This window comes from Erythrolamprus reginae, chromosome 2, assembly GCF_031021105.1.
Source record: "Erythrolamprus reginae isolate rEryReg1 chromosome 2, rEryReg1.hap1, whole genome shotgun sequence".
NCBI lineage: Eukaryota > Metazoa > Chordata > Lepidosauria > Squamata > Dipsadidae > Erythrolamprus > Erythrolamprus reginae.
The window spans coordinates 219,555,791-219,581,918 of NC_091951.1; the positions used below are offsets into that span (position 1 = coordinate 219,555,791).

The 26,128-nt window shown below is 38.9% G+C and overlaps 2 protein-coding genes across 2 annotated transcripts in view; both read left to right on the top strand.

Annotated features, from left to right (window-relative positions):
• CFAP91 (cilia and flagella associated protein 91) overlaps nt 1–26,128 on the top strand; it is a 514,242-nt gene that overhangs the window by 434,475 nt on the left and 53,639 nt on the right. The gene's annotated exons all lie outside the window — the stretch shown is intronic.
• Nucleotides 1–26,128, top strand: part of STXBP5L (syntaxin binding protein 5L) — a 74,940-nt gene that overhangs the window by 36,418 nt on the left and 12,394 nt on the right. Inside the window, exons 14-19 of the mRNA XM_070736155.1 lie at nt 5,550–5,590; nt 6,357–6,571; nt 8,565–8,731; nt 10,500–10,625; nt 19,733–19,884; nt 23,020–23,088. Of these exons, the coding sequence (XP_070592256.1) occupies nt 5,550–5,590; nt 6,357–6,571; nt 8,565–8,731; nt 10,500–10,625; nt 19,733–19,884; nt 23,020–23,088 (770 nt within the window). The remainder of the gene's footprint in view (nt 1–5,549; nt 5,591–6,356; nt 6,572–8,564; nt 8,732–10,499; nt 10,626–19,732; nt 19,885–23,019; nt 23,089–26,128) is intronic.

Below are 26,128 nucleotides of genomic sequence, written 5' to 3' on the forward strand. Positions count from 1 at the left end.
AAACAGCTCATGAAGATGGAAGCTGCTTTGTCCCTGTGGGTACAAGACTGCCGCAAAAAGAGCATTGCTTTGGATACCAACACTATCAGAACCAAGGCACAACAATTGTACAACCGTCTTGAAGACACAGAAGAAGGCGATGCAGATGAGGGAAACGCAAGGTAAGGGCTGGGTTTTTTTATTCTGTCATTAGATACTGTATTTAAGTGTTTTTAAGGAAGGAGCAGGGAAGGAGGGAGGGAGGGAGGGAAGGAGGGAAGGAGGGGAAGGAGGGAGGGAGAGAAGAGAGGGAGGGAGGGAGGGAAGGAGGGAAGGAGGGAGGGAGAGAAGAGGGAGGGAGGGAGAGAAGAGAAGGAAGGAGGGAAGGAGGGAGGGAGAGAAGAGAGGGAGGGAGGGAGGGAGAGAAGAGAAGGAAGGAGGGAAGGAGGGAGGGAGAGAAGAGAGGGAGGGAGGAGAGAAGAGAAGGAAGGAGGGAAGGAGGGAGGGACGAGAAGAGAAGGAAGGAGGAGGGAGGGAGAGAAGAGAAGGAAGGAGGGAAGGAGGGAGGGAGGGAGAGAAGAGAGGGAAGGAGGGAGGGAGGGAAGAGAAGGAAGGAGGGAAGGAGGGAGGGAGGGAGAGAAGAGAGGGAAGGAAGGAAGGAGGGAAGGAGGGTGGGCATTTACTCTTTATGCTTTCATTCAAGTCACTTCTCTCTCCCTTTCCTGTCATTCTGCAGCCTCAGCCTCAGCCTCAGCCCCAGCCACATTCACAGCAAGCAAAGGGTGGTTTGAGAAATTTCAACGGCGCTATGGCCTGAAGAGTGTGGTCATTGCACGGAGAAGCTGCCTCAGCAGATACAGGTGCAGCAGAAAACTTTGTCCAGCGCACGTTTAAAGAGCTAATTGCAGAAGGGGGCTACCTTCCAGAACAGGTGTTCAACATGGACGAAACAGGCCTGTTCTGGAAGAGGATGCCTTCAAGGACTTTCTTGATGCAAGATGAAGCCAAAGCCCCTGGCTTTAAGGCCATGAAAGATCGAGTGACTTTGATCATGTGTGGGAATGCAGCAGGCTTTTTGCTGAAGCCAGGGCGTAATTTATAAGTCACAAAATCCAAGAGCCCCTCAAGAACAGAAATAAGAATGCATTGCCAGTGTACTGGATGCATAATGCTAAAGCATGGATTACAAAACCCCTCACGCGGGACTGGTTTCATCACTGCTTCATCCCACAGGTGGAGGTGTATTTGGCTCGCAAAGGACTGGATTTCAAAGTGCTTCTCCTAATGGACAATGCTGGCGGCCATGATCACCTGGACCATGAACATGATGGGGTGCAAGTTGAATTCTTGCCACCAAACACCACATCGCTTATCCAGCCGATGGATCAAGGTATTATCCGTGCATTTAAGGCACTGTACACGCGCAATTCTCTTGGAAGCATCGTGGAAGCAATGGATGCTGATGACAACTTCACATTGAAGGCCTACTGGCGTCAGTACACAATTGCATCTTGTCTGAAGAACATTCAGAATGCCTTGACAGATATGAAGACACAGACAATGAATGCCTGCTGGAGGAAATTGTGGCCAGAAGTGGTGCATGATTACAAGGGATTTGCTCCCGAAGAAATCCAAGATGCTGCAGTCCAGACCTCTGTGAAGCTGGCACAGGCACTGGGTGGAGAAGGCTTCGTTGACATGACAGCAGAGGAAGTCAATGGTTTGCTTGATGAGCATGGCCTACCGCTGACAGACAAAGATCTGGAGGAGCTGACCAGGTCAGCGAGTGAAGAAGAGGAGGAAGCGGAAGCTGAACAAGCTGAGGAAGAAGAAGATGTTGGCCTAACGCTTGAGCGGCTTGCAGAACTGAACAGAGCCACTTCAAATGTACAACGCATGGTGGAACTTTGGGATCCCAACATGACTCGCTCTATACAGTTTAACGCCTCCCTTGACAACATCTTTGCACCATACAGATCCATGTTAGCCCAGAAAAAGAAACGGCGCCAACAACTGCCCATGACCATGTTTGTCACAAAAACCAAGAGGTCTGTCACACCATCACCTGCAGCGTCCATTGTAGAAATGGTGATAGAAGAAGATCCCTAGTTACTGTATCCCAGTTATGCTAACCCCCACCCCACCCCAAAAAATGTAAATAAATATGTTATTGTTCATAACTTAAGAGTCTTATTCAATGTGTACAGTAGGTAATGGTAATTAAGGGGATGGGAAATGGTAATTTATGGGTTAAAAGTGTTGGGACTGAGTGGCACACAGTCTGTACAGAAGAATGAATGAATGAATGACTGAGTGAATGAATGAAATTCAAACACAGGTGAGGGCTGGGGGGTTTTATTCTGTCATTACACAGTACAGTACAGTACAGTTACAGTTTAAGTGCTTTTTGAGAAAGGAGGGAGAGAAGGGAGGGAGGGAGAGGAGGGAGGGAGAGAAGAGAAGGAGGGAAGGAGGGGAGGGAGAGAAGGGAGGGAGGGAGAGAAGAGAAGGAGGGAAGGAAGGAGGGAGGGAGAGAAGGGAGGGAGAGAAGAGAAGGAGGGAAGGAAGGAGGGAGGGAGAGAAGGGAGGGAGAGAAGAGAAGGAGGGAAGGAAGGAGGGAGGGAGAGAAGGGAGGGAGAGAAGAGAAGGAGGGAAGGAAGGAGGGAGGGAGAGAAGGGAGGGAGAGAAGAGAAGGAGGGAAGGAAGGAGGGGAGGGAGAGAAGGGAGGGAGAGAAGAGAAGGAGGGAAGGAAGGAGGGAGGGAGAGAAGGGAGGGAGAGAAGAGAAGGAGGGAAGGAAGGAGGGAGAGAAGGAAGGAAGGAGGGAGGGAGAGAAGAGAAGGAGGGAGGGAGGGAGGGAGGTTTGCCATTGCCGCCAGCGCTGCCCCCAAGAAAGCCGGTGAGAGGAAGGAGAGAAGGGAAGGAGGGAGGTTTGCCATTGCCGCCAGCGCTGCCCCTGCCCCAAGAAAGCCGGTGAGAGGAAGGAGAGAAGGGAAGGAGGGAGGTTTGCCATTGCCGCCAGCGCTGCCCCAAGAAAGCCGGTGAGAGGAAGGAGAGAAGGGAAGGAGGGAGGTTTGCCATTGCCGCCAGCGCTGCCCCTGCCCCAAGAAAGCCGGTGAGAGGAAGGAGAGAAGGGAAGGAGGGAGGTTTGCCATTGCCGCCAGCGCTGCCCCAAGAAAGCCGGTGAGCGGGGCGAATCGGGCGGGGCGGGGGGGTAGCGGCAAGGAGCCCGGAAAAATCACCATTGCATTGCCAGCCTCCGAATTTGCGTCGCTCCACCTTCTGCGCATGTGCGGCCAGGGCGCGCATGCGCAGAAGGTTTTTTTACTTCCGCATCCAGTATAACGCGGAAATCGGTTAGCGCGGGAGGTCTTGGAACGTAACCCCCGCGCTAACCGAGGGATCACTGTATTAGTTATGCAGAATTATCGCTTCATTGTAACTCTAAAATGGAACTATCATTAATCTATGGATTTCTACATCTGCACACACATAAAATATGACATGAATTTTTAATTTTTAATATACATTTTTAATTTTTAATATACGTTAGCCCTTTTATTCATATTTTAACCTGCACCTTTTCTTCCCTTTTCTTCACTCTAAACTGTTAGAAGTTTTCAGTCCAACATCCTTCTCATTTTTCTTAGTTTCATAGATCCAATCTATCACTTTTTAAAATTTGTATTGACCCTTTATTGCCTCTTACAGTCTAAATTATGTTTTCCATATGTCATGATCATTACAATTTTAGATGGGCCTGTAGATATTGAATTCCACTCTTTAATGACTTTATAAATTGAGGCTTTCACTTTATTCTTTTTAGCATCATGTCTATTAGGTTACCAGCTTTTGTTATATGCATTTTTTCAAGAACAGGAGACTTACCTGTTTTAAATTAAGTCTTAGTTCTGAAGAAGAGGGAGGTAGCTTTACTTAAGTCTGTTTTTGTTAATAGAGGGGGGAAATCTGGTTGTGGACATACTCATCTCTATGCAGGGTTGCTGTTGTGGGGAAAAAAGAAAGAAGAAGGAGAATTCCTTATGTTTGACACCTTGAGTTTTTTATAAAGTAACAAGGGTAGGATAAAAATCTAATGATAAATAAATATTGGCTTTCGGAGAATTACAGCAAAAATCATTTGCAAAGACATGCATGCAACCAATGTTTGAAAAAGCCACTTGAGGACAAAATCCATTAAAGTAGCTGGAGCGTTCTTCATCCACCCACAACCTGGCTGCTCTTTATCATATTTCTATTTAATTTTAGTTAGAGTAAGAAATCTCTCTTCTACATTATATTTCAGATGAGTTATGCAGCCACTTCTAGTGTCTCTCATCTATTTTATGAAAAACTACAGAAAAGATAAATGAACTGCATCCACATTAATTAAGTCCTGCTACCCTTCATTCCTTAACAAAACTAGGACTTCCGGCATGACTCAAGCTCAACCCGGATAAGATGGAGTGGCTGTGGGTTTTGCCTCCCAAGGACAATTCCATCTGTCCATCCATCACCCTGGGGGGGGAATCACTAACCCCCTCAGAGAGGGTTCGCAACTTGGGCGTCCTCCTCGATCCACAGCTCACATTAGAGAAACATCTTTCAGCTGTGGCGAGGGGGGCATTTGCCCAGGTTCGCCTGGTGCACCAGTTGCGGCCCTATTTGGACCGGGAGTCACTGCTCACAGTCACTCATGCCCTCATCACCTCGAGGCTCGACTACTGTAACACTCTCTACATGGGGCTACCTTTGAAAAGTGTTCGGAAACTTCAGATCATGCAGAATGTAGCTGCGAGAACTATCATGCGCTTTCCTAAATATGCCCATGTCACACCAACACTCCGCAGTCTGCATTGGTTGCCGATCAGTTTCCGGTCACAATTCAAAGTGTTGGTTATGACCTATAAAACCCTTCATGGCACCAGACCAGAATATCTCCGGGACCGCCTTCTGCCGCACGAATCCCAGCGACCAGTTAGGTCCCACAGAGTTGGCTTCTCCGGGTCCCGTCAACTAAACAATGTCGTTTGGCGGGACCCAGGGGAAGAGCCTTCTCTGTGGCGGCCCCCGACCCTTTGGAACCAACTCCCCCCAGATATCAGAGTTGCCCCCACCATCCTAGCCTTTCGTAAGCTCCTTAAAACCCACCTCTGTCGTCAGGCATGGGGGAATTGACATTTTCCCTCCCCCTAGGCTTATAAAATTTATGTATGGTATGCTAGTATGTATGATTGGTTTCTAAATTGGGGTTTTTAAAATTAACTTAAATATTAGATTTGTTTACATTGTATTATTATTGCTGTGAGCCGCCCCGATTCTGCGGAGAAAGGCGGCATACAAATCTGATTAATAAATAAATAATAAATAAATGATTCTGACAGGTAATGAAAGAAGAAAACTGATGCTGAGAAGTTCAAGTGTCTCAAGTGCCTTTATATAGCAATTGATATTTGTCACTTGTGCTCTTATATCACAGAATTTTAAACCAAGTTCAGTCTTGATTGAAGTATAAGATGATTAGAATGTTATTCTACATTGTTTTAATTGGCCTTTACTATATTCTTTTAAGTCATGCAGACGGATCAGTAAAATTTTGGGATGCTTCTGCCAGTAAGTTTTAAATTTATTTCTGCATTATAAATGCATGTTACAGATTTGAGAAGGAGTGACTTGATTGCAGTTATTGAATCTGTTACTCAAAATGCATGAAATTGGTACAATGTAATGAATTCCCGACAAGTTTTAAAATATTATTTGAAAGAGAAAAACCAGAGCAGTTTGTGAATGAGTGGGAATGAGTAAGAGTCAAAACTATGCCTGCAAAAACACTAGAAATCTAACACTAGTTAGATTTCTAGTATGCTTTGGTCTTTGTGTGATTTTTTTTCTGATTCTGCAATTAATCATTAAGAGGACCTCCACTTCTGACTAATTGTGTATCCAAATGATTAGTGAACAATTGAAATGATTGAAAGAAGATTGGAGTACGAGACATATAATGTAGTCTGTTCTTTCATCAGCAGAGTGCTGCACAAAGTGAAGCCCCTTGAGTCATAAGAAATATCTTTCCCTTTTCTTGCTGCTCAATTCATTTGCTGCCCATCAGAAACAGATTGCTGATTATATGGTACAATATAATATCTGGGTATAGGATGTTTAGCACTGAACTTTGTCCTTCTCTTTTTAAGCTTTTTTTTTGGTAAGCACTAAATGCCAGTGCTTTAGACTTTTTACATTGTACCTATGCTTTTGATCAGAAGGCCCCAAATAGTAAGAATCCCAAAATAGTGACGATAATGGAAAACACAGATTGTAACAATACAATTTTTCCCACTTTCCATTTTAACATCAAAATAATCATTTCAATTTTTTCTAGTCACACTGCAAATGTTATACAAGTTAAAAACTTCAAAAATATTTGAAAAACGGAAGTTGGAAGGCAAGCCATCAGCAGATATGATAGAAGAGGATCCTTGTGCAATCCAGTTAATGTACTGGTGTCCTGAAAGTAGAATATTTTGCATAGCAGGTGTCTCTGCATATGTTATTGTTTATAGATTCAGCAAACATGAAGTTAATACTGAAATATCGGTAAGTGTTGCTTATACACTGATTTACTTATATTAATATATCAAAAGTTTCCTTTTAATCAATTATAGTTACCAATAAACATGGCTATGTTTACCATGCAGTTGTTATAGTTGAAAGTAATAACTTTGGATATGCAGCTAGTTATTATGGCTTTCCTATATATTTTAAACATTCAAAGGAAGCTGTAATAAGCATACTTTTGAGGGTGACTGGCATGGGAAGAATATCAAAACAGACTGTTTTGATCCAGCAGGTCATGCTGAGGCTGCAAAAATGATATTTTCCAACTACAAAATAATGCTTAAAACAAAGCTTTTTATTGAATGATCCCATTCTGACAATCAGTTTTTATTCTTCTGGATCATCTTTCTCTCAGAAGAACTGTATAGTCCTTGGTGCTCTCTAAGCTTGTTGGTTTTCTTGTAAATGTTTCATTATCAAACTAAATATACTGTATGTGCAAAAAAATCATCAAGCTCAGAGGGTACTAAGGATCCCATAATTTATCCTCAGGCTTCAAATATTCTATTCTATTGGTCTCAGAAGAACTTCTAATCATTTTTCTCCTCATAACTCATGCCTTTAAATCAAGAGAATTTGTAGTTTATGAATTTTTCAGCGGTCCTGTGGAGTTCCTCACAAACAACTCCAGAAAAAATTGGAGGTTTGACAGTCTATGCCTTTCTCCACCAGACCTTTAAATCAGCCCACCTCCTAGTCCACCATCTTGATCCCAACATATCTGAAAGAATTAAATAGGTTTTAGAGTCTAAGCCCTTGAAAGGGAAAGGGATGCCTTGGGTATCATAGTTCACGCTTTTAATTATCTAGTTTAGTTTGGTTTATTTATTTGTCAAGTGTATATAAGATTATAAATAAAATCTGGAAAATACTTTCTTCATAAAAGATGTAAATGTTATGTATTAAAAATATTTACAAAAAAGATTATAAATAAAATTATAAACATGATTGTAAATATGTTAAATGCATAAACATAATTATGAATACATGAGATGGTTACGAATAAAAGGGAACATTAGGACAGGGACGGTAGGAATGTTGGTACGCTTATATATGCCTCATACAGACTTCTTAAGAATGGGATGAGGTCAACAGTAGGTTAAAGGTTAAAGTTTTGCGGGTTTGGAGAAGAAACCACAGAGTCAGGTAGTGCATTCAGGCATTGATCACTTTGTAGCTAAAGTCATATTTTTTGCAATCGAGTTTGGAGCACTTTACCTTAAGTTTGTATCTATTGTGTACTCTTGTATTGTTGTGGTTGAAGCTGAGTTTTTGTCAGATAGGACATTGTAGCAGATATTTTTATGTACTACAGTTAGGTCAAACTGAAGGTGGCGTAGTTCTAAGTTGTCTAAGGCCAAAATTTCAAGTCTATTGAGACATTATTTAGAAAATTTATATAACCATGGACCAAAAAAACTCAAACTCAGAAGCACTTGGTCTTGCCAGGGTTCAATTTCAACCTGTTGTCCCCCATCTAGACCCTAACATCCTCCAGGCACTGAATGGGAGGCCACAGCATGCTTAATTTTCACTGTTTACATTTATTTCCAGAAATTTGCAAGTCTACATTGCAGATTTCATTCCACATCATCATTAGATAGATTTACTCTTCCTTAATGCCTAGGTTCCTATTGGTCATAGAAATACTGTATCTGTGAGCAGCTGGAATCACCTTCATGTTTAGATGAGAACAGAAAAATATATTCTCTCTTTCTGTTTCCAGGAATCTAGACCATAAGACTAAAATGGTACATTAGGAAGACACTTTAGAATACTTTCTTCCTCTGCTTTATTTTTCTGCTTTGCAATTGACAGTCATCATTTTGATGGATTCCTTCACGTTTTGGGAAGTTTGCAGTTTCCTGGCATGTAGCTGACATTCTGGAATACTGCAAAAGCAGATTGGCTTCAAATATTGAATATCTTAACTATATTTCTAAACCAAATCTGAGTTTTAATTTTTTTAAAGTCTTTAGAGGTACAGCTCCAGAGTGAGATAGAAGATACCATTAGTCCTGAAGCAGAAATTTTGACTTCATTTGCTGATGCCTCTTCCGATTTTTCATCTTTAAAAGACCTCTCAGACAATTGCAATGCTCCATCTGAGCGAACAATGGATTGTAGCCCATTTCTCAGGTAAAGAATGTAGACTGATTTAAATTGTTTTTGTTCTCTGTCCTTTTTCAACATTTCTTACAAAATTTCTTCACCATTTATTTCTTTTCTGCTGAGATTGTGAAGTGTTATGCATATTGATTCTTCTGTATAAATAGTATCTCATAAATTATTTTCTGTTTTTGTACTAAGAAATTGTTACAGATAGTTCAAATAAGTGTAGTTGCTCACCATTGTACTATTTTTTAATGAAGAAAGACTGTAGAAATCATCACATTTGAGACTGAACTCAGTACAGCTGATTTAGTAGCTACCAATAACCATGTACTGCAATGGATTCCTATCACAACTGGACTGGCACACCCTTCCATATATGTTATGGCTAAGTCCCTATGCCATTGTTTGAAATTTCTGCCACATGAGGATCAAAGGTTCCCCTGAGAACTAATGTTATGTTGACAGTGAATATCAGAGTAGAAGATATTTGAATGCTGAATGTTTCAAAAGTAAAAGAATGCTTGAGTCTGGGGAGGAAAGAGGAAGGGCAAGCTGTGTTCTCCAAGCCTGTCTTACTCCATCAGCCCTTCTTCCTCCTCCTAAGGAGACTTTGATGGCTTCTCGTTTATGTTAGATTCTCACATACTGATGAAGCCCAACTTCTCAATTTCTGAAGAAGAAATGCATTTACTGGTTACTCTGGACTGAAGCCCAAACTAGATTTCAGCACTGACATTTTCCAGAATTATAGAATTCATGACATTCTGATCGTCAAATGAGTTAGACATGGATTAGATGATTATTATATTAATTTGTAGCTGGCATATAAACTGTGTAGTCCTCAGCAGCACTCTTGGATACTATGAGCTTGGTTGTTGGCCAAATATCCTTTGATGTCCATATAAATAACATGAACAAGGTGGCCAAGAAGATACTTATATTTGGTATATAAAATGAGGGAAATAGCTAATCTTTAGAAAACAGAAACAAAATTTCCAAAGAATTTGGATAGTTGAGAGAAATGAAATGAAGTTAACAAAATAGGGATAGCTCCAGAATGGGATAAGGATAGAGGCAGGAGACAACTTAGCATCTTCTCTTATAGTCACAGAATTTTATCAGGTTATATTTTTAGGCCCTGTATTAATAAAACATTACAATTTATAGTAATAAAACACTATTATTCTTCCATTATAATGCAGTGGCTGAGTATTATTGAGAAAAGCTGGATTTATTTACTTGTACTGTATTTAGTGCCATACAGGTAAGCCACCATGAGCAGCATTAAATAATTATTCTAATTGTTACAAAGTCAAGAGTGTTCCGCTCTTCAGGTGTCAGGTGATGATTAAAAAATAGGGAAATAGAAGAAGTTTAATCTTGCTTTGTTCCACAATGGAAGGTTGAGCTAGGTTTATTCCAATAGCACTTTAACATTTCTAATCAGGGAGTTACTGTAATACTGTATTGCATTCTTTCTTTGGATGAAAAAACATCACAAAATTTAATTATCCTTGCTTCAAGAATCAAGATATAACACTGATTCGTTTTATACAGAAGGTACTGTTGGAAACAATTGGGATCAGACAAGTAGATGAGAGGAAGAAAAATGTCAATCAATACTATTTACGCATTTATACACACTCAATGATTGTCATTTGTTCTTCTCCTTAGGAACTATACAGTAGTGTTTTGACTATGTATTTTCTCTCAGCCAGTTTTCTTATCAGTGCAATTACTTTCCAGTTGAGTATCAGATCATTTTGATAATTGTTTCTCCTCTTCTTCTTAGCGTGAAAACCCACGCTGTAAGAATGCCCCCTGGTTATCAAGCAGAACTTGTTATTCAATTGATGTGTGTAGATGGTGAGCTTCCTCAACAAATAACCAGCCTAGCATTGAACTCAGCCTATGGATTGTAAGTTACCTTGTTATATCTTCATTTGGGTTTGGTCAGTTTGGCTGACTGGGAAGTAGGATATTTGAGTCATCTGAAACCAGTAATAGAACCTGGTCCAAGGAGAGAAAAGCATATTATCCCTAATAGTTTGCCTCCTTTTGATTGTTTGGGAAAAATGGCAGAAAAGATGGAACCAAGATGCAGATCCTTATTACTCCTTATGTAAGATTCAAATGAAAGTACTATCAAAACAATTATTTGCACAAAAAAAAAGCCGTAACAACCAAAGATCTGGTGGGTTTCGATACTGCCTTAAACACAATTTTTGGATTCTCATGGATATTCTTGAGTTTTTCATGAATGCTATCTGAAACTGTGAAACCATGGAGGAAGAAACATTAGAATACTAAAAACTGTTACAGCCTATGTAGCTTAAATCAAGGCATGGATATCACTTATTTTTGCACGGGGTCATCCATCATAAATTACTTTTACCCCAATAGCCTAGCTCTGTTAAAAAGTGCTATTGCTAACATGTTGTAAGCCGCCCAGAGTCTAAGGAGAAGGGCGGCATAAAAATCGAATAAATAAATAAATAAATAAATAAAGAAACAAACAAACAAACAAACAAACAAACAAATAAAAACATAGATCAATACAACATTTCCGTTATCTCAAAATTGTTGGCCTACCTATGCACAAAAACCAAGTATTTTGAAGCAAATATATTAATAGAATATGAATCCTTTGTCCTTCTGTCATCTCAATATCCTGCCCCCCCACTCCACAGAGAAAAACAGTTCAGTTGCCTTTTGAAAAAAGCACCTTTGAGATAACTATGATCTGGATTACTGAGAATCTCCACAGACATTCATACACTATAGCAGTGATTTTCAACCTTTTTTGAGTCGTGGCACATTTTTTACATTTACAAAACCATGGGGCACATTGAGGGGGGGGGGGCTAAAAAAAGCTTGGACAAAAAAATTCTCTCTTCCTTTCGCTGTATTTCTCTCTCTCCCTCTTTCTCTCCCTCTTTTTTCTCTCCATCCCTCTTTCTTTCTTCCTTCTTTCCTCTTTTTTGCTCTTTCTCTCTCCCTCACTACCTCCCTCTGTCTTTCTCCCACCTTCCCTCCCTCTCTTTCTCTCTCTTGCTTTCTTTCTCTTGCTTTCTCTCTTGCTTTCTCTCTCTCTTGCTTGCTTTCTCTCTTTTTCTTTCTTTCTCTCTCTTTTGCTTTCTTTCTCTTGCTTTCTCTCTTGTTTTCTTTCTCTCTTGCTTGCTTTCTCTTTTTCTTTCTCTCTCTCTTGTTTTCTTTCTCTCTGAGCTTCGCGGCACACCTGACCATGTCTTGCGGCACACTAGTGTGCCACGGCACACTGGTTGAAAAACACTGCACTATAGAACCATGATAGCAAACCAATGGCACATGTGCCACAGATGGCATGCAGAGCCATATCTGAGGGCACACAAGTCGTTGCCCTATGTCAGCTCCAGTGTGCATGTGTGCACTGGCCAGATGATTTTTAACTTTCTGGAGGGTGGAAGGAGACCGTTTTTGTCTTGCCAGGCTTCAGGAGAGCCTCCGGAGGCAGAAAATGTAGATGGCAAAAAACGGACCCAATCGAATTCAAAAATGAACCTCTGGTAGGCCTGTTGGGCTGTTTTTCACCCTCCCCAGGCTTCAGGAAAGCCTTTGGAAGCTGTGGATGGTGAAAAACAGCCCAACGGGCCTACTGGAAGTCTGGAGGCTTCAGTGAGGCCTGCGCGCATGCACGGGGGATGGGTGGGTGTGCACGCAAGAGTGGAGAGAGGGCATTGCATTATAGGTTTTGGCACTCAAGCAAAAAAAGATTTACCATCACTGCTCTGGGGTATAATATTGAAGTGGGTGGTGCTATGGAGTTCACACATTACAGGATTTTTCTTTCCCAAACTCCTTCTGAATTGCCACTATTAAACATCATTGTGACATTTCTGTATTAGGCCCAAGTAATTTCCATCTTCTCTTAGCTATGGTACAGAAGAGGATACACTGGCTCTCATGTAAATGAATCAGTAAGCAATTTCTGAAAGCAGAAATTCTCTTTCCTTGCTTTATGCCAGATGTTGCCCACTATTCCAAGGAGTCACTTTGAGATTGAGTCATATAAACTCATGTGCCTGGATTTTTTATCTTTTTCCAAATTATCCTGTTTTTACCATCTCATTATTTTGGTGAATGCCTTATCTTTTCTGTGGTATTTTGATTGCTCTTGATATGTTCTTAAAGTGTACAATGTTTTCCTTCATGAGCCATCAACTCTCTTTCTGGTTGTACAGAAAGAGAGTTGCTTTCTGGTTGTACAGAAGGAGAGTTGCTTTCTGGTTGTACAGAAGGAGAGTTGCTTTCTGGTTGTACAGAAGGAGAGTTGCTTTCTGGTTGTACAGAAGGAGAGTTGCTTTCTGGTTGTACAGAAAGAGAGTTGCTTTCTGGTTGTACAGAAAGAGAGTTGCTTTCTGGTTGTACAGAAGGAGAGTTGCTTTCTGGTTGTACAGAAGGAGAGTTGCTTTCTGGTTGTACAGAAGGAGAGTTGCTTTCTGGTTGTACAGAAAGAGAGTTGCTTTCTGGTTGTACAGAAAGAGAGTTGCTTTCTGGTTGTACAGAAGGAGAGTTGCTTTCTGGTTGTACAGAAGGAGAGTTGCTTTCTGGTTGTACAGAAGGAGAGTTGCTTTCTGGTTGTACAGAAAGAGAGTTGCTTTCTGGTTGTACAGAAAGAGAGTTGCTTTCTGGTTGTACAGAAAGAGAGTTGCTTTCTGGTTGTACAGAAGGAGAGTTGCTTTCTGGTTGTACAGAAAGAGAGTTGCTTTCTGGTTGTACAGAAGGAGAGTTGCTTTCTGGTTGTACAGAAGGGGAGTTGCTTTCTGGTTGTACAGAAAGCAGACCTGAAGAGTGGGCCATAAAACCTACCTCCTATCAAGAGGAGATTAGTAATTGCCTGAATAACCTGCTTGGAAAGATATGTTTAAGCTTCCAACTTATAAAGAGCTGTAGGAGATCCTCCAGTAATGAAAAGATATAACCCAAAGAAACATGGACTTCTTCTTTGGCTTACTCTGGGAATTTTAGGACTGAATGTGGAAGAGGGAGGTCTCTCAGAGCCAAATTGTTCTCATTCCCATCCTTATAAAACATACTTCTTTTGGTATGCTTTGTGTGCTTTAACCTTATAAAAGCATACAAAAAAATTGACCATATCACTGATGAAGGTAGGCAGCCTGGTCTTAGGGCACTAAATATGATCTTCTATTAAATATATAACACCTGTAGGCTATGACTAACCCACCAACCCACGTCTTAAGCCAGCTATTCTTGACAAGCGGGGCTCCCTTTTTTTTTTTTAATAAAATTTTTATTATACAAATAATACAGAATACATCACATTGTACAAAACATGAAATAGTGGTCGAAACAAAAGAAAACAGTCGAATGGTATATCAATTTACAAAGTACAAATTTGAAACCTTGTACAGGGGAGGGAAAGAAGTAAGTAGGGAAAGAGTACAGAGGAGGAGAGAGAAAGATAGAAAAGACAAGAAACATAGAAAGGATAGAAAGGGTAAAGAATTCGGCGAATGTCCGGGGTAGCTGTATTGAAAACGAGAACTGGTTCCTATTTTATTAGCTCGTTGCCATGGTTCGGTTTGTTCATCTAAATTGATAAATGCCAGTGTTGAATTAATCAAATTATGGAGATTTTAGGGAGTAGTAGTAAAGATATTATCAGCATATATATAAAGTCTCTTAATACTATGTAAAATATAGAATAGCTATATACCAGATTTGTAACTGGTCGTGTTTATATCCGTCGTATCAATCTTATGGCGTGTTATTCTCACTCTTTTTTCCTAACCAGTTGTAGAAAGGATCCCAACAGTTATTGAATGCGGCCTTTGTTTCGTTTCTGACTAATATAGTTAATTTCGTCATCTCTGCGCAGTATTTAATTTTTTTTTATTATTGCATCATTCGGAGGTATCTCCTCGTTCTTCCACCACTGCGCAAAGGTTAGTCTGGCTGCTGTTGTTAAATGGACAATTAAATGTATTTGGGATTTAGGTAGATTTTGTCTAATAATGCCCAGAAGAAAACATTCAGGGTTTTTTTCTATGTTCAGTTTGAGTATTTCGTCAATCCAGAGTCCGATTTTGTTCCAATATATCTTAGCTTTTCTGCATTGCCACCATAAATGGAAATAGGTGCCTATTTCTTGGTGACACTTCCAACAATATGGAGAAAGTTTATTATTTAGTTTTGTTAATTTAATCGGGGTAATATGCCACCTGTAAAACATTTTGACTAAATTCTCTTTGTAGGACGTGGCAATGGTCAGTTTATAATTTCTACTCCAAAGTATTTGCCATTCCTCTTCTTTGATCTCTTTTTTGAGGTCCAGATTCCATTGTTTTACATTGATTTTTGTGTTAATATTGTCCAATTCGTTATAGTTTAGGTAATAGTAAAAAATTTTAATTAATTGTTCTTGGGAATCTGTACATAATTTGTCTAGCGGGGCATTTTTAATTATTCCAGGTTTACTTTTATCCTTGTTGAATTTAGTTTGTATCTGTAAGTATTCCCACCATTCCGTTTTTTGGGCGAGGTTTTCTAATTCTATTCTTGATCTAATTTCGCCATTGGAATTTAGTATATCCTTGTACCTTATTATATTGTTTTTTTTATGAAAATTGGGATGAACATATGCTTCTAATGGGGCGTAACATGTAGGAATTCCTTTGTAGAGTTTAGACTTAGTTTTTTCCCAGGTATGTATTAAAGATTTCCTAATCAGATGATTGGTAAAATATTTATGGGTCCTCGGCTTCTCATCCCAAAGATAGTAGTGCCATCCTAAGTGGAGATCGTGACCTTCTAAGCTGAGTAATCTGATGTTAGATAAGCTCATCCATTCTCTCATCCAAGTTAGGGATGCGGCAATGTAATAGTCTTTCCAAATTGGGAGTGCCAGACCTCCTTCTTCTTTTCTATCTTGTAGATATTTTAAGCGAATTCGAGGGCGCTTGTTCTGCCAGATAAAGTTGCTGGTAATTTTGTTCAATTTTATAAAGAATTCCTGTTTCAATTGAATTGGGATTGTTTGGAATAGGAACAATATTTTGGGCAAGATGTTAAGTTTTATAGCCGCAATCCTCCCTAGTAAGGAGAGTTGGAGATTTTTCCATTTCAACAGGTCAGATTGTATTTTATCTATTAGTTTATTGTAATTGTTTTCTTTTAGACTAGACACTTTATTCGTCAAATTAATGCCAAGGTATTTAATTTTTTTAACTATTTGAATATCAAGTTTGGCTGTTAAAATGGCTTTCTGCGGATCTCTCATATTTTTGGTTAAGATTTGAGTTTTAGATTTATTTATTTTAAGCCCTGCCACTGTGCCGTATTCTTCTAGGACGGCCAGTAATTTAGGTCCTGAGTCTAAAGGGTCTTCTAGAATAAATACCAGGTCGTCCGCGAAAGCTTGTAGCTTATAAATTTCATTTTTGCACTTTAACCCTTTTATATCTTCCTTTTTTCTGATAATTCTAGTTAGTACTTCTAATGTTAGGATAAACAGTAGTGGGGAAAGTGGACACCCTTGTCTCATTTCTTTGTGGAGGGAAATTTTTGTCGATATATCTCCGTTAAGGATGATATATGCTGATTGGTCGGTGTATATAGCTTTTATTGCGTTTATGAATTTAGGGCCAAATTCCATATATTCAAGTTGTTTGAATATAAATTTCCAGGACACGTTGTCGAACGCCTTCTGGGCGTCAAGAAATATTAATGCCACTTGTTTTTCACTGTGGGCTTCGTAGTACTCCAGGGTGTCCAATAATATTCTAATATTGTTCTTTAGCTGTCTCCCAGGGAGGAAGCCATTTTGATCCGAATGTATGAATTGATTTAGGAATCCTTTAATTCTACTAGCTAGAATGGAGCTGAAGATTTTGTAGTCGGCGTTTAAAAGAGAAATACGACGATAGTTAGCTATATCTGTAGGATCCGTATCTTTTTTGGATATTAGCGCTAGATTTGCTTCTGTCCAGGATGTTGGTATTATGCCTCTATCTAGGGCCTCGTTTAATGTTTCTAATAGGGCCTTTTCCATTTCTTTGGGGAAGTCTTTATATAATTCAGTTGGGAGGCCATCGGGGCCCGGGGCTTTATTATTTTTTTGCCCTTTAATTGCTTCTTTTAATTCTATAGCGGTGATTGGCTTATTTATTATATCTTTCATTTCTTGTGGTACTTTAGGAAGATTGGCCTGTTCTAAAATTTCTTGTATTTTTTGGTCATGTGTGTAGTTAGATGTATTTTCAGTCACAAGCAATCTGTTTTTTACTTTCCAAATCATGACATATTTCCCCATTTGTTGTCTTGAGACAATTTATGAGTTTCTTTTCTTTTTGTTTTTTGAGTTTATTGGCTAACCATTTGCTAGGTTTATTAGCATTTTCAAAATTGTATTGATTGCTACTTTTAATTTGTTGTGCTAGATTTTGTTGATCTATTAAGTTTAACTCATGTTTTATTTGTGACATTTTTTGTTTAATTTCTTTTTTTGGGGGGATATTTTTGTAAGTTTTCTTCTAGAAATCTATAATCTTCTTCTAGTTTAACCAATTTCTGCTTTTTTAGTTTGTGTTCTTTAGCCATATACGAAATAGCTATTCCTCTAGTTACGGCTTTGGCTGTGTCCCATACATTTTGAACACTGGTGTGTTCTTTAATATTTTCTTGGAAGAAAAAGTTCATTTCCACTTGGAGTTTCTGTTTAAAACTTTCCTGGTTGAGTATAGATTTTTGAAGCGTCCATCTAGAGCATTGTTTAGTTCCTTTCCATATTACTTTAAGCGCGTTGTGGTCTGAGATAAAATTGGGTTCTATCTCTACCGATTGAATTTTTGTGTTAAGTTCTATTGTAGTCCAGACCATATCCAGTCTTGACCAAGATTGGTGCCTATCTGAGTAGTAAGTGAATTTTTTAAGGTTAGGATTTCTATCTCTCCAACTATCTTTAAGTTTTAATTCTTTAATTAAATCGAAGAAAGCTTTGGGTAATATTCTTTTCTTTTGTTTATTCCTCCTATCGTTATTATAGTCCAGTTCCTTATCGATTATTCCGTTGAAATCCCCTAATAAACAAATATTGTCAGTAGAAAATTCTTTTATTTCTTGGCCTTCATTTGGGGCATAGATATTGATTAAGGTTATTGTTTCCGATTCTTTTTGTAATTCTAATATCAGGACTCTACCTTCTCTATCTTTATATTTCAATTTAGCTTGAATGTTAGGATTAATATAACAGATTACACCTCTCTTTTTTTCCGAGGCTAGAGATGAAAATAGGTTCCCAAGTTTATTTCTTTTAAGAAGATGTTCAAATTTGTTTTTAATATGTACTTCTTGCATTGCAATAATATGTAGGTTTAGTTTAGCAATTTTATTTAGGATTTTATTTCTTTTTTTTGGCGCATTCAATCCATTTATATTAATTGAATATAACTCAATTCCCCTGTTAGACGTTTTTTGTGCCAAGTTTGGGTTATCTGTACTTAGGTCTAGTTGCCCTAGTACTTCTAATCTCTTTTGGTAAGCCTGCGTAGCCATTATTTCCAGAAGTTATATTATCGGTAGCCAGTGTTCCTTCCGATCTATTTGGAATTTGGTCCATTAGTTGTTCACTAATTGGCGTAGGATTCCTTGATTCTTTATTGGTTATTGTATCAGTCGTCCGATCGTTAGTAAAATGTCAATTTCATTTAACATTGTGTCTTTTTCGATGCCCAGCACCTTTGATAGGATGTCGGCCATAATGTCTGGTAAATCCTCACTTTTCTCTTCCCTAAGGTTTTGAAATCTAAGGAAGTGGTTGGCTTTTTCACTCTCAAGTTGGATTACAGTATTTTCTAGTTCTTTATTGGCATGGACTAATTTTTCAGTCAGGTCTTCCATTTGTTTATGATCCTGGTCAATCCTATCTTCCAGATCCTGAATTTTTTGTTCTTGTTTTAACATCTGTTGTTGGAAAGCCTCATGCCTTTTATCCATATTTTGCATCCTTTCTTTTAACTCAGATGTATCGTTTCTCACTTCACCTATTTCTTTTCTAATATCTTCATGATTCTTAAGCATTAACTCCTGCATGTGGAGCAACATAGATTGAAGATCTTTGTATGAATTAGATCTTTCTCTGGGCAGCATATCGTCTAGTGATCTCTGGGTAGAGGGGCTAGGTATAGCTGAGGTGGATTGATTGATTGACCTCTTCCCCGATCCCAGTCTAGTCAGGTTAGATAGGCTTGTCATTTTAACAATATTCCACCAGCTAGCCCACTTATATAATTCTCTAATAGACCGTTCCAGAGTTAGATAGAGAGAGAATGCTTAAATAGCGTGTTAAGTACTCAGATGGAGAAATAGCAATTCAGATAATTTGTATTGAAGATCCTCAGATCAGTTGACATATAGGAATGAAAGGGTAGGTAATGAAGGAAAGGTGAGAGTGTAGTTTTTATCAGGCAAAGCAGATAGATATAGATAACACTGTAACCAGATATGCAAAGTTGTTAGAAGGGAGTACAATAACTTAGCTTCGATTGCATTCGATAATTATGGGATTTGTGAGTAGTTCTTCCCCGTAAAGAAATTCAATCAAATTTTATAGTAATAACATTATATATATATCAATGGGGGTATTTCCTTATATTTTCTAAAAATAGTGAACCGTCAAAAAGAGAGATTTATAATTCATTCAAAATTCCTTAAAATCTTAAGAGCTTTGAAACGTGCTAGCGGGGCTCCCTTTTCAGGGTCTGTCATGAAAGTAAATCTGATCTGGTTCTTAAAATGAGCTATATTTAATTCATTTGATTTAGATGCTATCTGACCCCAGATTTCTCTGGGGCTAATAATATAAGAACAATAAAATACAATATGTATGATAAAAATAATCAGTGATGAAAAATAAAAATTAAGAACAAGGATTATCTTATATCAATGCTTCTTTGTTTGAAACCTAATCCAATTTTAGTACCTGGAAGAGAGAACTCCAAAATATTTAAACCATATTTCTTTTCACAGAGTTGCATTTGGAAACGGCAATGGTCTGGTTGTTGTAGATTTTATGCAGAAGACTAAACTGCTGAGCATAGGAAGCTTTGACCTCTGTGGATCAAGTGAACCATATCAGCGCCAACCTCGTTCTCCTCGCAGAAGCAAGCAGTTTAGTGCAGGTAGCAAATACAGTAAGATTTAATCTGAATAACATTTCATTTTATTCCCTGCAATTATGCGAATGTCTGATTAGAAAATATATGTTAATTAGTTAGAAAAATATATAAAGAACAAGGTTATGTGAAAGACTCTAGCAGGTGATTAGCCAAATACTACAGTAGTAAGAGTAAGAGTTCAAGATTGTGACAGTTTGGTTAGATATGGCTTAAAATATTCTTATCTTCCTAATAAAAGTAAAAATAGCTCCTGCTGGACTAAAATGAAGACTTGGTTTATATTCTGATTCCACAATAGCAAATTAAATGTGTACTGTATACTTTTTCCATCCTAAGCCATAATTCAGCAAATGATGTATTAAGATTTTGAAGCAGAACCACATAAAACACATAATCTCAAATTAAACCTAATATTGTTTTAAAAACATACAAACACACACACACAGATAAATGTTCATGAGACTTCTCAAAATTTAGGGAAAGAATAAAAACGTTGCTTCCTCACTGTTTGCCTTTTCAAACATGTGAGGTATGTCTGCTTGGCACAGAACAGTTACAGTTGGAAGGGACCTTATAGGTCATCTAGTCCAACCCTTCTGCTCAGTAGGAGAACTTATACCAGTTCTACTTGTCCATAAAGAAAAGATTGCAATGCTACAGAACTAAAGGAAGCCATTCATAAACAACAGCTAATAAGAATAAGCTGCTACCTACTAATTTTTCCTTCATTTTGACAAAAGAAAGGAAGATGATTTTTTTTTAAAGAAATGATTTCTGTTTGCCATATAGTTGCATGACATTTGCTATATGTTCTAAAATAGGACTGAAACATAGAAAGAAGGGAAGTAGAGACACCATTAGCTGGTGGAAGAAGCCCATTGTACATTCTTATCCTGCTGTTCTTAAATCTCTTTTTCCTTGTCAGGTGACAAAGTGAGATTAGGAAACCAGTCACCCAGAATTTTAGGGTATTGTAATAGAATATTGGAAATCTATCAAAGACCTTTTCTACCAATGTTATATGATTGCCCTGAAAAATTCCATCTAGAAGAGGCATATCTCTTTGTTCAGCCCCTGAAATCAGTAAGTTACATTTTGTCTGAATTGAGGTTCAGCTCAAATCTAGTTCTTTAAGGTTTGGAGACTAGCTTAGGTCATGGACACAGCAAATCCTGAGCTTGTAGAAAAAGAGAACTTTATCTAAGTGGTATCTAGCCATTAGTAATACTGTACAGCAGGGGTCCCCAAACTTTTTACCCAAGGGGCCAATTCACTGTCCCTCGGACTGTTGGAGGGCCGGACTATTAAAAAAAACTATGAACAAATTCCTATGCACACTGCACATACCTTGTTTTAAAGTAAAAACAAAATGGGAACGTACTATTTAGAGGGGAGAGAAGGTCTGAAATTCATATATGTTTATGTTTTGTTTTTAATTTTCTTTTGTTGACATCTGATTGGCTCTACAAGGTTTTCTTGGCTTATGAAAAATGTATAAAGAAAGAAGGAAGCACTTTGGCATAATGGTTAATAAGTTAGAAATATAATTGGTGTTGCACTTTTTGAAGGAAAAGGAGGAAATTTAATTAAATTAAATTTAATTTAATTTAATTAAAAGAAAATGAATGTAACTGGATGACAAAATTAGAAAAAAAAACTTTTGCAACTTTTTTGATGATTGATATTAGTTACTAACAAAATACTGCATTTTATTCATAGAAAATTAGATGGTACACTGTGTTGTTTGAATGTATGTTGAGAGAATTTTTTTTTAAATTACCCCCCCCCAAAACAGTCCTTCTTTCCTCTGTCCCTCCATTCATTTCATTATTCCTTCCTTCCTTACTTTCTTCCTTGTTCCCTCCATTTCTCCTTCCTTCCTTCATTCCTCTCCACTTCTCCTTCCCTCCCTCTCTTTCCTTTTTCTTTCTTTGTCTCACTCTTTCCCCTGTGTTCTTGTCACTCACCGCCGGGCCGGATAAATAGCCTCAGTGGGCCGCATGTGGCCCGCAGGCCGTAGTTTGGGGACCGCTGCTGTACAGTATCTTTCTCCAAACCTATCCATTGTTCTTCTCAATGGCCCTGTATGGCACTCAAGACCTTGGCAGACTGCTTAGCTTTGTTCTAAGTAATCATGCAGAGGTTTATCACTATCAATAGCAAACAATTTCCAAGCCCATTGATTTCCTAACAATAGATCTGCAAAATTCTGTGAATGGTTACGGGTCTTTTCTCCTTGGTAAGGAAGGGATGCTCCCATTCCCACTTTTCTCTTTACTCAGTCAAAGCTCAATGATTCACCATAAGTCATTCCTGAATGTAAAATTATATTCTGGTTCCTTGTTTCTTGAAATCTTAGCCATGTACAGGTATCTGTTAAATATGTACCAAGTTGCTAAATATTATTAGTATTGTTTCTACTTTTTCTATAGAAGACTAAGTCCTTGCATTTTTTCCATATAAAAGGCTTCTTACTGAGTACGTATGAGGCAAAAATCTATTACTACAATAGTCCAACCACTCCTGTTTCAGAGACAAAAGGCCTTTATGAATTCAGCATGATGGTTTCTATTATTTATTTCAACAAATGACATTTTACTCTATAGTCCCAATCCATTGAATTGTATCCAGTGATTGAATTCCACGTAGCAAAATGGCATTTATTGCCAGAATACAATTGTACAATTCCAAACCCGTACTTAAATCTGTTCTTGTGGGTTGCAGGCCACCCAGAGTAAAACATGAAAGTGTATGTTCAGATTTGTAAGATTTTGTAATAAAAGTAGCTTTAGGTCTGCATCTTGTCTGCTTTTTACTTTGGTCTACCTTATAGGGCCAACATTAATCTTGCAAGTTCAAATGTGCTTCCTTTCCTTCCTTTTTTATCTTCATGTGAATTGGATGGTGAGAAACTGACTGACTGAAGTTTTTGCAAATCACTTTCGTGCCTTGGGATCAAATTTTGTCTATCTGATCATTGTCCTAGTACTGGATCTTCCCTCTTTCCATCAAGCCATCTTATTTATTCACTACAGAATAAAATGGAAAAGAACAGAAAGAGGTCTTTTGAGGAAAAGTCTGCTTGTATAATGTTGATTGCAATAATTATTAATATATTGTAATTTAATATTGTAATAGGACTCACAGAGGTACTGGATGGTCCACTTCCAATGGAGCTGGAGCGGTGCAGGTCCCCCACAGCTTCAGGTAATTAATATTTTGGGATTAGTTCTTCTTAGATTTAGCATCTCAGAATTTCAGTTTGATCTTGCTGCCTTAGAAACATGAGACCAAGTCAGAACATTCTGAATTACAAATAGCTCCTTAAAAATAGTTTTCATTTTGGACTTGTGTAGAAAACCTGCAGATGTGTTTACTATCATGTCTCTCAAAATGTTCTAAACCCATCTCCTCTTCTACCAACAGAACTAAACAGTCAGCTCATATCTAACCTAATGGGAATTTCATTATATTAGTTCCTGAGGGCGATACGAAAGAGTGCACATGAAGACTGGGTTAATAAGGCAAATTGTTCATAAGGGAAAGGCATGTGAAGCCAGTCACCCACATACCATCAGACAATGGCAAAACATAGGGCACAGGGAGGGTAGGGAGTAAACATCTGACCTCTATTTTCTGAAGGTTTTCTTAGACATGCAAGATGTCTAAGCAGGACAAACTATTTTCGGTGCCCATACATTCGTATTAGCTTTGTATTAAAATTAATCTTACTTTTATCTTCCTGGAGCCATTTATAAAGAAAGCCATTTATAAAGAAAGATAAAAAGGCATAGTTACTGGGAATTGCAAGAATAGACAAAGTTAAGTTTTTCTTTGCCTGAATGTTATTCCCATAATTCTACCCAGTTTAAAACGAGAAGTGTACCAAGTTGGACCAATCTTCAAAAGTTTCTTTAGGGGCATTACGAAAATAAATAGTTAAAACCAATATGATTTAATATTTTGGGTAAGAATTATTGGAAAGTAGAAATGAAGGCATTTTGGATATATTTTGTGATTTTAGTGGATAAATGTAAACAGATGTTTCCCCCCTCACTCCACATTGCAACCCTGTGGTTTTCTAGTCTGGTCTTACATTTTGAGGTCAGGCTAGGACAGTGATGACAGTGGTGGCATGTGAGCCATATCTGCTGGCACGCGAGCTGTTGGCCTATCTTAGCTCCAACATGCATGTGTGTGTCGGCTAGATGATTTTTGGCTCACACAGAGGCTCTGGGAGGGTGTTTTTGGCTTCCAGAGAGCCTCCGGGAGGATGAGGGAGGATGTTTTAACCCTACCCCGTTTCCGGGGAAGTCTTTGGAGCCTGGGGAGGGCAGAACCCAAGCTTACTGGGCCCACCACAAATTGGGAAATGTGCTGTATCCAGCCTCCAGGGGGTGGGGGAAGCTGTTTTCACCCTCTCCAGGCATTGAATTATGGGCATGGACACTCGCATGGGTGTGATAGTGTGCACGCACGCTCTTTCGGCACCCGAGGAAAAAATGGTTCACCATCACTGGGTTAGGACAATGATGGCAAACCTTTTTTGGTTCGCGTGCCAAAAGGTGAGGGCGTGGGTGTGCATGTGCGCCCATATCCATATTTCCATTCACGCACCCCTACAAATGTATGCATGACCACTCTCCCCACTCCAGGCATGCGATACCATGCCTTTTTCCCGCTCTCTCCAGGCTTCAGAGCCTTTCTAGGAGCCTGGGGAGGGCAGAAACGGCCTCCCACCCTCCCCGACATCCTCTGGAAGCTGTAAATGGCCCATTTTCCAACTTGTGAAACAGGCAATTTCTGGCCTCCGGAGGGACTCTGGGGCAGTGGGGAAGGCTGTTTTTGTCCTTCCCTGGCTCCTAGAAAGGTTCTGAAGCCTGGGGAGAGCAAAAAACAGGCCTTCCAGAGGCTGAAAAGAGGCTGTTTTCTGACACCCAGTGGGCCCAGAAGGCCGGAAAATCAGCTGGCCAGCACACGCACACGCACGCACACTGGACCTGAGCTCACGTGCTCACCGATATGGCTCCACATGCCACTTGTGGCACATATGCCACAGGTTCTCCAGCAGCAAAACATTGCACTGGGTTATAATACAGTGGTATCTTACTACTCAAATGGTAATTGATTCCAGGAGGTTTGTTAAGTACCAAAATGGTGGATACCAAGCCATTTTTTCCCATAAAGAATAATGTGGTAAGAGAAAAGGCTGTTGATACTTGACAAGTTCTAGCTTGTACATAGAATACCAAGCAAACAATGAGTACCAGGGCAAATTTTTCTCATAAAAATGTGTGTACCAAATTCAATGAGTTTCAAAGTAGTTGAGTTCCCAAAATATCAATGTATTTCTTTAATGTTTTCTTCTTTATATTGATTTTCTTTGTCTGGAGTTTGTATCTGAATGGCTAATACACAGTAGAGAATTGTGAACCCTCTTCAACTACGTATTAGGAGTGTTGGGTTGTTCAACTTTAGAACCAAAATAATGATAATAGGATGCTCAAACAAAAGTTCTGAAGTTTTAATTCACTTTTCTAAGTGCCTCAAAAATGTTCACATTTTAATCCATTGGAAATATAATTCAGGAGTTGGAACCATAGTTCCCTCTAAGCTGAGCAGTGAGCAATCGCTCACTTAAAAATCATCATCAACTCAGAGTTTTCCAAACCTGCCCAGAAGCCGAGAGGGAAAGAGTCAGAGGGAAGGAGAGAGAGAGGAAGAGAGGAAGAGAGAGAAACAGATAGAAAAAAGAGAGGAAGGAAAAGAGAAAGAAAAAGAGTGGGAGTAAGGAAGAGAGAAAGAAAATCAAAATCTAGTTTGAAACTAGCTCAACTATTTAAGTGGCATTTTGATATTGATAGAGTTGCCCTATTGTGAGCTCACTGTTATAGACACACAGTACAGTATTTTATTTTGAAATTCTCTGAGGCAAAACAGGGAGGGTTTTTTGTTTGTTTGTTTGTTTGTTTATTTGTTTATTATTTCTGTGCCGCCCAGTCTCAAAGGGACTGCCGCTCAGACACTATACTTTTCCGCCCACCCCCCCAAAAAATTAGAGGGAACACTGGTTGGAACATTAATTTTATCCTATTATTGTGGTTTTGGCTGCCATCAATAGGACTATTAAAATGATTCTGCATCAGTTATACCTTCTGAATATTTTTCAAGGGTAGCCCCATGTAGTGTGTGTTGCAATAATCTAACCAAGTGATAACCAGGGAATGAGTGACAACAGGCAGGGCTT